A 10,502-nucleotide genomic window follows, 5' to 3' on the forward strand; every position below is an offset into this window, starting at 1 on the left:
ATAGTTATTCCGCTCAGAAGAAACTGAGGCAAAAAAGAAAGGGAAGGCCTACAGCTGCTGAAGGCCATGGAGGGACCCAGGGTCCATCCATGGGGCCAAGCTGGCTCAAATTAACATCTCTTTGCTGGTCTTGCCAGAAACATTCACATAGACATGGCCTTTGGCTGCAAATCCCAGTAGCAACTCCACATCTATGATGCTTTCACAAACAGCCTTAAACCCAGTTGGACTCCTCAAAGGAAAGAGAGTTTGTATGGACTTAGTTGTCTTCAAAACTTTATGCCACGATCGTTTTTGTTTTTAAAGTCTTCCAGGTGCATGGGACGTCTTGTTGGTCTGTAGGCTATACCATCCTGAAAAACTTTAAGATATGCCATCTTGAGCAGACAAACATGGAAAACATGTTGGAAATTGTTCCTTGGTGATAATGGATCAGTGAGCATCTCTGGAGCAGTCCTTGTTCCCCAGGAACTGAAATGACAAATGTCTTAATAGAAACCTCGACAACAGTTGTCCTAAGCTTTGAAGTGTGTTATATCCCACCCATGACTCTTTGCGATATTCAGCCCCTCTGTCAAAGAACCTGAATCTTGTCATGGTAGAAACCAAAGCTAGGATTTTTTCCTTTCAGAAGAAGAAAAGTGATCTCCATGCAGGAATTCTGTTATGGGGGTTTTAGGGATATAAAAATTGCAGTACAGGTTGATTCTCCTTTACCTGGAATTCCAAAATCTAAAATATTTCACAAAGCAAACCTTTTTCATGGGTGGCTGAGATAGTGAATCTTTTGCTTCCAGGTGTTTTGCTGTACACAAACTTTGTTTCATTCACAAAGTTATTAAAAATAGTGTGTATAAAATTATCTTCAGGTTATGCGTATAATGTCCACAGCATCTCATTTGTTGTTGTAGTTATTGCTGTTGTTGTGTGCCTTCAAGTTGTTTCTAACCTATGGTGACCCTAAGATGAACCTATCATGGGGTTTTCTTGGCAAGATTTGTTCAGAGGAGGTTGCCATTGTCATCCTTGGAGGCTGAGAGATTCTGACTTGCCCATGGTCACCCAATGGGTTTCATAGCTGAGCTGGGAACTGAACCTTGGTCTCCAGAGTTGTAGCCCAGCACTTAAGTCATTATGCCATGCTGGATCATTATGGACATATGTGCAATTAGAGGCATTCTGAAATTCCAAAAAATGCAAAATCCAAAACACTTCTGGTCCCAAGCATTTCACATAAGAGAGACTCAACCTGCCGTATTCTTGGGAGTAACCACAAACACATAAAAAGAAAAATTCCATTTATCGTTGAAAAGGATCCTGAATCCCATCTAGATTTCTTCTGTGGTGGTATGTACAGTCATCCCTTGGTATTCACTGGTTGTAGGACCCTCCATTGATACCAAATCTGTGGATGCTCATGTCCCATTAAATAAAATGGCATAGTAAAATGGAGTGCCTTATATAAAATGACAAAATCAAGGTTTATTTTGGGGAATTCATAAATTTTTGAATATTTTCAAACCATGGATGTTTGAATCTGTGGATAAAGAATCTTGTGGATACATAGGGCTGACTGTACTTCACCAAGTACAGTAGACCCTTAGTATCTGTTGGAGTTTGGTTCCAGGACCCCCATCGATACCATCGATACGTGGATCCTCAAGTCCCTTTAAATACAATGGTGTAGTAAAATGGTGTCCCTTATATAAAATGGCATATTCAAGTTTTGCTTTCTGGAATTTATACATTTTTGAATATTTCCAAGCTGTGGATGCTTGAATCTGCGGATAAGGAATTTATGGACACAGAGTGCCAACTGTATAGGACCAATGTAGAACTTCTGTTTTGATGTGCAAACATTTGCCTCCTTCCCAGGACATTTGGATTTTTCCCATTTCTGCCTATGCTGGCTGGAAGTCAAACAGCCACCACTGTGTTGGCCAGACCAAAGTTGCGGTATGACACCCTGTCTATATCTATCTGTACAACACAGAGTTAAACCGCAGATTTTAGCAGTGAGTTCCTTTCTCCAGAGAACTGTGGGAAGAAAGATAGAGATCTTGAAAGCTTCGACGCTACCACCCAACTAGGATTCTCAAGATCCTTTGTGGAGGAACCATGGTGGTCAAACTTTGCAATCGCCTGATACATATCTGCAGCAAAACAGATGTGCATGTTGTCGATCCGACCTATTTCTCCAAGAGTGAAACGAGAGGAGATGTTCCAGAAAAATAAAAACCACAAAAGGTTCTTATTTCTGAAGGGAAGAATGGCTGTTACCAAACAGGGTGGATGGCAGAATTGATTCTCAGCCTACGGTTGTGTGCCCACTTCTAAGAGGGCAGCCAACATTGACCTAGCTGAGGGGAGCTTTGCAAAAACACCATTTCAGCCGGAGCACAAAACTTTATTACACCCAAGCAAAGCATTTTATCAAAATTTGGAATCCGAACTATAATAAGGTGGACATTTTGCAAAGTCTCTAAAGTATCTTTCTTTGCTTAAGGGCCAGGGGTTGAGAGGGTCATGCCAATCATTACAATTTAAACACATCTTGAAACTCAGCTCTCCTTTGGGAGTTTTCGGGATGGCATATCCTATAATAAGTGTACACTTTTCATAGGGGAACTAACTGCCTTATACCAGGTCAATTATTTCTCTCTTTTTAGCCAGTAATTGGCACTTCTCTAGCTGGCAGGTCCTCAGACAGAGAGAGAGGTCTTGCCAGAGCTTGGAAAAGTTACAGTACTCTTTTGGATTATGATTTCCAGAAGGGTCATGCTGGCTGGGGGATTCTGGGAATCATAGTTCAAAACAGTAACTTTTCCAAGCTTTTGCATCATCTGCTACCCAACCACTTCAGTGAAAATAACAGAAATTCAGAGAGCCAGTTTGAGTGATGGGCTAGGACTTGGGTTCAAATCTCCATTCAAACATGGAAGCTCACTGGGTGATCTTGAGCAAGTCATACTCTCTCAGCCTATGAGGAGAGCAATGGCAAACCTCCTCTGGAAAAAAAAACTTACCAAGAAAACTCTATGAGAGAGTTGCCTTAAATTGGAGTCAATTTGAAGGCACAGAACAAAAAAGTATTTCACTATGAGCCAGCATGGTTTGAGTGCTGAACTCTGGAAGGCCAGGATTTGAATCTTTGCTCAGCTTTGGAAACCTATTGGGTGACCCTGGATCATTCACACATTTCAGCCTCAGAGAAAGGCAATGACAAGCCACCTCTGAAATAAACCTTGCCAAGAAAACCCTAGGATAGGGTCACCATAATTCAATGTCCGTTTAAAGGCACATAGCAACAACCGACTTGGAGGCACATAACAACATTTGTATGCAAAGCGCGTAGACTCAACCAGTGAGCTATGATTCCTTCTTTAAGCCTGTCTGTACAACAACAGGGACTACAATCTTGTTTCTCAAACATGCACACACACACACACACACACACACACACACACAAAGAATAAAGATCCAAGTTTTCTGATCCTGTGCCATAACAATCTTGCAGTGGTGGGTTAAACATGGGTTGAATTGCCTATTGTGCTTGGGGCAATGTAGCCAAGTTATCCTCCCAACAATAATATGACTTTGTTGTATTACTCAAAGTTTTCAAAGTTTTGGCTTTGCTGAATCATGTCGCCGTCACACCACTTTGCTCATGAGACACACTCCTTCCCTGTCCCCTTCATTCATTTCCCCAGCTTATATAATCACTGTTGGGGCAGTTCGTTTCTCTTCTCTTTTAATAATCGTATAATTCAGGCTTCTGAAGGAAGGGTGCATTTCCACCCCTGTGACGTTGGGGATGGGAACTATTTTGGAGTTAATTCATCCGGAGTGGAAAAGAAAGACCTTTCGTAAAGAGGGTGGGGGTGCTGAACAGCTTTCAAAATGGGAATAGAAAGCAAACCCACATGTAGGAAAGTGCATGTATGGCATATGTATGGCACACATGGCAAGTATAGGCAGGTAAGGCTGCCAAGCATTATCTCTTCTATTGTTGTGTCCACACACATTGAAGAGTTACCCACAAACAGCCTGTTAGTGCAGAGAGCCAGAGCGGTGTTCTAGTCTGAGTGCTGGACTAAGACTGGGAGATCAGGGTTCAAATCCCTGCATGGCCATGGAAGTCCAATGAGTGACTATGGGTAAGTCACCCGCTCTCAGCCTCAAGAGGAAGGCCATGGCAAACCCCTCTCTGAACAGCTCTGGCCAAGAAAGCTCTTGGATAGAGTCCCCATAAGTCACTGTCAGTTTGAAGGCACATGATGACAATAACACACCAGGACCCCAATGTGTGTGAAAATGCCCCCCTATAGCACTCTACATCTGGTTTTTCACACCTTTTGCAAATACAAAGCAGACCCATCAATCTTCATTGAGTTTAGGGCTTGCCATAAAGGGGTCTGGGGTTTGAGTACAGAGGACAGTATCTGGCCAGGTGACTAAAAATAAATGAATAAATGTAAAGTCCTCTTTTTTGCTGAAAAGCAAGCAACACCAGGGGCAATGGAGTCCCAATTATGTTGGGGGGGGGGGGAATCACACCAAACTCACTCACCTTTACATACTGACATGATATTACATATTATATCTAGACATCTATATATCTATATATCTCATCACCCTTGTTGCTTTTCCCCCTCACCATCTTGGGTGGGCCAGATCTCTGGGTGAAGTTTTCCTGTTCAAAGGATGCCCTACCTTTGGGAGAGGTGGCCACCCAGTTAATTGGCTCATTAACCGATCGCATTGAAACACTCCTGTACATTGCAGAAACCTCAGCACAATGCAAGCCTCGGAGAAAGTGTGGAGTAACTTGCAATTTAATCATGAAAAGCTACAGCGGGAAGGAAAGGCCATCTTTAATTGAGTTTCATTCCCTGTTTACAGTGATGAACCAAAACCAATATTGCCATGAAAATCACCATGGGTCTTGCAACATCCTAAAGTACCACCAAACAGACTGAAAACCTTTTAAGAAAAAAAGTTGATTAATCTATTCTTTGAAGGAGAAGATGCTTCCAAACAGGAAAGCCGCAGAAAGACACATCAGTTCTCACCAAAGTAGCTCTCCAGAAGTGGTAGCTTTAATCCCACACTGCCAGATGCCAAAAAGAGATGAGCATTATTGCTGTCAGTTTGCTTCAGCTCATTCTGTGTCTGTGTGTGTTGTGTGTGTGTGTGTAATGAGCCAAATGGTGGGAAAGAGAGAGGAAACTGACAATGGGATGGCTGGGAGAGATAGCCTGACCACATTCTCAGCCATTCCACTCTGCTGAAGCAGGCAGAACAATTTGCAAAAGCGAAAGCTCTGTGTGGGCTCCTCTGGAAACAACTTTCCTAAGGAATAATCTTTGCTTGCATGGTTTTGAACAATCAAAGGCAATGCTGCAGGGCCAAGGTGTGGTGCAACTCCTCCATTTGAGGTGGGGTGCGTGTGTGGGAAAGGGGGGGATCACTTGACCTTCTGAAATTTTACACTTGGGTCCCAACCAAAAAGGAATCACAACCTTCTGTCTCTCCCTCCTGTTGACCCATCAGTTTCTTTTGGACTTCTCTCCAAAGGAACACACACAAATCAAGCATGCACACTCAGCCATTTCCAAATCCCCAGTGTTGCCAACGCAACAACAATCCATTTGAAAAAGAAGACTTCTGCTTGAACCCAACCAGAACTCCAAGAAAACCATGTTTCTATCATTGTCGCTGTGTACTTTCAAGTTGGTTTCAACTTATGGCGACCCTGAGGCAAACCTATCATAGGGCTTTCTTGGCAAGATTTGTTCAGAGATTTGCCATTGCTTTCCTCTAAGGCTGAGAGAGTGTGACTTGCCTAAGGTCGCCCAGTGGGTTTTATGGCCAGCGAGGGAATCGAACCCTGGTCTCCAGAGCTGCAATCCAACAGTCAAACCACTACGCCATGCTGGCTCTCCATGTTTCTAGAGCTGGTAGTTTCTGGAGACACAATCTACTACTGGGAAGTTTTACCATTAATTTCCGTGGGAGTGGGGAATTGCAATGGACAGCATCTTTGCTCATCTCTCATTCATTTCAACAGGGCTTCTACTACCAAATGCCCATGGATGCCCATAGCAAAGACAAAGACTAGAGAGGAGATGCTCACCAGCCATTTGACCAGGCCTGTTTAGCCCAAGTTCTCCCTTTAAAATAGTTATATGCATATTATAGAAACTTCAGTTTTATACTATCCGCCTGAGATCCAGGTTCTCCCTGAAAAGAGTACTGTTAGTAGCTTTCTCCCCACTATTTACACCCAGATACAATCTATATATTTAAAATACAAATTAAGGGAGAAAACCTTCTCTCTCCTTCCTGGATTGTTTCTCTCCCTGCACCTCCTATAGTTTAAAAGATCAGACATCTGCATTCATCCAAAAGTGAGCGAAGGGGGTGTAACTTTGGGAATATGGGATTACCATCCCTTCCTTTAGAAGGGATTAACATCCAGAATCTACAAAGCAGTGATACCTTTATGGTGCCAACCCAAAGGCATAAAATCCATGCTGCACGCTTGCAAAGCTTCCAAAGCCTGCAACATGGATTTTATGCCTATGGGTTGGCCCCACAAAGGCATCACTCTTTGGTGGATTTTGGATGTTATCGCCCTTGGCTATATGGCCAACACGGCTACCCCATGGATAGGTTTCGAAGGGATTGTTAAGGTATGGGAAAGAAAGGGGAGAGAAGAAAAGGTAAGGGAGGCGCAACGCACACACAGACGCACACACTTCCACACAGCATGATTTAAGCAAATAGACCTATTAAGCTCTAATATATATTTCTGTTGCTAGGGAGCGTTTTCTCGCATGGCTACAGTAGCACAAATTGTAGCACTTATGAATCACAGGATGTGTTTTTTTCCTCCCTCCATCAAATGTGGAAGGGATTTTTTCCCCCGACAAACAACCACCATGCTTTCCTCTCCCCTTCCCTCCCACCCCAAAAAACCCCCAATCCTTCCAGCCTGCTGCTTTTATTCCTCCAAAAACTGATGTAATCCCAAATCCCAGTTTCTATTTAAATTATTGCAATTTAGCCACTGCTGCTGCCGCTGCCGCCTCCTTCTCCTCCTCTTGCTTTTTCCCAGCCCCCTTAAAAATGTGTAAGGAGCACTTGGGTTTCAGAAGTTATTGGGGGTTTTAGCCACAATTGTTAACAGATGGGAAGTCGGCTCTGGACTCCAGAGGAGAGAGACAGACTTTTTAGCAAGAGGAGTGTATTATGCTCTCTTATCCCATCTTGCAAACACCTCTAGTAAGCATCTCAAGCAGGCCTGGGAACTCCACTGAAAGGAAAATGAGAATCCAACAACAACAACTACACCTACAACAATTCATAGTTTGACCTATTAAAGCTATGATCTGGGGGGGGGGATCGTGTATATGTGTGGGTGCGTACATTTTAAAGTGAAATACAGCCAAGAAGTTTCTTTCTCGCTCTGAGCTAGTTTTCATTCATTTTTATTGTTCTGCGAGAAAAAACTTCCAAGGGGATGGCACACCTTTTTATAAAAAGAAAATATGATCCATGCACACAAAAAGAAAGAGAGAGGGAAAATGTGATCCATGCATGCAAAAAGAAAGAAAGAGGGAAAATAGGATCCAAAAGAAAGAAGGAAGGAAGGAAGGAAAGAAAGAAAGAAAGAAAGAAAGAAAGAAAGAAAGAAAGGGGAAGGAGGGAGGTGTTGTTGTCTAGAACCACACAAAAGACACCCACAAACCCCAGATAAGTGCAGGATGCAAAATCCAGAGAGAGACCCACCCAAGTCACAAATGTGGGAGTTCGCAGCATCAGCCCAGACACACCTTGCCTTTTCTGACAGTCCAAGGTGTGTGTGTGTGTCTTTTGTGAGTCCACAGAGTTTCCTAGCTGTTGCTCTGATAAAGGACCCAATGTAAGCGATCCCACTTCATTTCTGGATTCATTGGCCATGATTCCTAAATGACCATCAAAGACCTGCACATTAAGTATGGCTGAGACATGCCAGGATTCATGAGGATTTTCACCGAAACTAACTTTTATGTGTTTTCAGGGAGTGAGAGTGTCCCTCTCTGACACACACACTTGACATCTAACTTTAGGATGCTGTCAAAGTTGGAGTATATATACACACACTTGCATTTGAACTGCAGAAATAATGCAGTTTGACAGAGGTGCCACAACAAACTACAAGCCCCAGAACTCCATAGCATGGAGCCATGGCAGTTAAAGTGGTGTCAAACTGCATTATTTCTGCAGTGTGTATGCAGGCACACACTTCAAATGAACATAACCTTTCCTTTCTTTAGATGCATGCCCAACCTCACCAAAGCCAGCCATCAAAAGAGCCCCCTCTTCAAAGAAAGAAGGCATTGCCCTTTAAAAGGAGACCCCCTCATCAAAAAACTATGGCATCCTGGATCTATAGAAGTTCATCCAACTAGAGCAAGGGCAGTCCACTTTTCTTCGCCCCTCTCCAAAATATTCAAAGAGAGTGAGAGAGAGAAAGTGAGGAGAAGGAAATGGAAACTTCCAAGTCTGCAATGTGTGTGTGTGTGTGTGTGTGTGTGTGTGTATAGATCTGTCTTCAGTTTTATTATTTGGAGTAATAGGGGATGCCTCTGATGTTGGTTTCCTCCAAACTGACCATGGTCACCCCTTTTCCTATATAGATTCCTGAATATATTCCTTATATATATTTCTTTATATTCCTGAATATATTCCTTATATATATTTCTTTTCCTATACATATATATATAGGCATTTCAAACACTCCCTTCTTCAACACTCTCCAACGTTTCCAAATTGTGAGACTCCAAAGGAGATTTGAAACACACACACACAAAGTGCAACACAAAAGCACACGCAACAGGCCAAACCTAAGTCCATTTCTTCTTCTTTCCTGACTGCTGAGGCTTCTTTTTGGTTGATGATGTGATTTGAGGTCTTATTTTGGGAGGAAAACCAAAGCAAGACACTTATCGCCAGCTTGGAAAAGTTGCCAATCTTTGGGCAGACTTTGGACCCTGTGTGTGAGTGAGTGAGTGTGTATTGTGTGCAAGGACACCCCCTTTTTTGCTCCACTTTCTCCCCCCCCCCCCAGAAAGATAGAGAGAGACTTACTTTTTGTTGGAGGTGTTCCAGTAAATGGGTTCCAGGCTGAGTCCTTCGATGAACCAGAGTTCCAGGAAAGCGAAGAGGAGCCCAGTATAGAATCCAAGCCAGGAGATGCCCAGGGCCACCATCCTCACCGCAGGAGAGGCAGCAGCAAGGGCTCTCTTTTTCTTTCTTTCTTTCTTTCCTTCTCTTTCTCCTTCCCTTCTTTTGTTGTCCTCCTTTTTTTGACAATCGCAGCAGACACTCCAGACCAAATCCCAAGAGGCAGCTCAGCAAAGGCAGCCAAGAGAATCAAGAAAGGCACTCTTTGGGGGAAAAGAGAGAAAGACTTTGGGAGAGAAAGGGAAAGAAGAAGAAGAGAAAAAGGAGAGTGGGATCAGGAAAGTTAGATCGATGCTGGGCTTTTTGGCAGCAGTTTGGCGGAGGATCCGGAAAGTTTGAGAGCCAAAGATGGAGCCAGTTTTTGGAGGAAAAGAGGCATCTTTTGGGGTGGTTCTTTTTTGAGGGGGGCAGGGAAAGGAAAAGGAAAGAAGAAAGAAACAGGAGGAAAGGAAGGAAAGGGAGGAGAGGAGAGGAGAGAGGAAGATCCAGACTAAAAAAAGAAGAGAAGAATGCCCAAATGTTGGGGGAAGGGGGTCCTGGCCTGCCCTGGGCTCCTTGCCTGTTGTGGGTCCCTCTTTGCAGAGATCTTTTCAGGGGGGTGTTGAAAGGAGGAGGGGGAAAGTGGGCAAGAAAGGAGAAGAAGGAGAAGAAAGAAGGGGGGCAGAGGAAGAAGAATTCCTGCCCAGCCACTGCCCCCTCCTCCTTCTTTCCCCCCCTTTTCTTCCCCTCCCAGATCCTCCTCTCAATCTTGGTTTTTTGCTGGAGCTCTCCTTCTTTCACCCCCCTCTTCCTCTCCTTCTTTTCTTTCAACTCCTCCTTTGCAAAAAACCAACAACACAAAAACCCTCAGCAATGAAGAACTCCCAACGATGAAGCCGGAATCAGGAGGAGATTTTTTTTCCTCCCTTTTTCCTCCTTTTTTCCCCCTTTTTTCTTTTTTTCTTCAAGAGACAGAGAGAGAGAAAGAGAAAGGGAGGAGAGAGAGAGAGAAAAAAGAATTGGTGAATGCGAAAGAGTGGAATGAAGAGAGAGTCCAAAAAAGGCTTTCAGGGAGCTGGAGTCAGAGGAGATGAAAGAAGATACGGAGTCAGGACTCTGCAGACAGAAAAGAGGGAGAAGGAGAAGACAAACACACACACACAACCACACACACACACATATATATATACACACACACACACAGCACACAGCCTCCAGTGAAAGAGGAATAAGAGAGGGAAAGAGAAAGGAGGAGGGGAAGGAATGGAGAGAGAGAAAGAGAGATGCCAACT

At 43.6% G+C, this 10,502-nt stretch overlaps 1 protein-coding gene across 4 annotated transcripts in view; it reads right to left on the reverse strand.

Moving 5' to 3' along the window:
* Positions 1–9,892, reverse strand: part of EFNB3 (ephrin B3) — a 75,181-nt gene extending 65,289 nt beyond the window's left edge. For all 4 annotated transcript variants that reach the window (XM_089480341.1, XM_089480340.1, XM_089480342.1 and 1 more), the window contains exon 1: positions 9,136–9,892. In XM_089480341.1, the coding sequence (XP_089336467.1) occupies positions 9,136–9,257 (122 nt within the window). In that variant the 5' untranslated portion in view covers positions 9,258–9,892. The remainder of the gene's footprint in view (positions 1–9,135) is intronic.
* Positions 9,893–10,502: the final 610 nt, after the last annotated feature.

Source organism: Sceloporus occidentalis, unplaced genomic scaffold, assembly GCF_023333645.1.
Source record: "Sceloporus occidentalis isolate IW3139 unplaced genomic scaffold, rSceOcc1.0.p SCAF_14, whole genome shotgun sequence".
Lineage (NCBI taxonomy): Eukaryota > Metazoa > Chordata > Lepidosauria > Squamata > Phrynosomatidae > Sceloporus > Sceloporus occidentalis.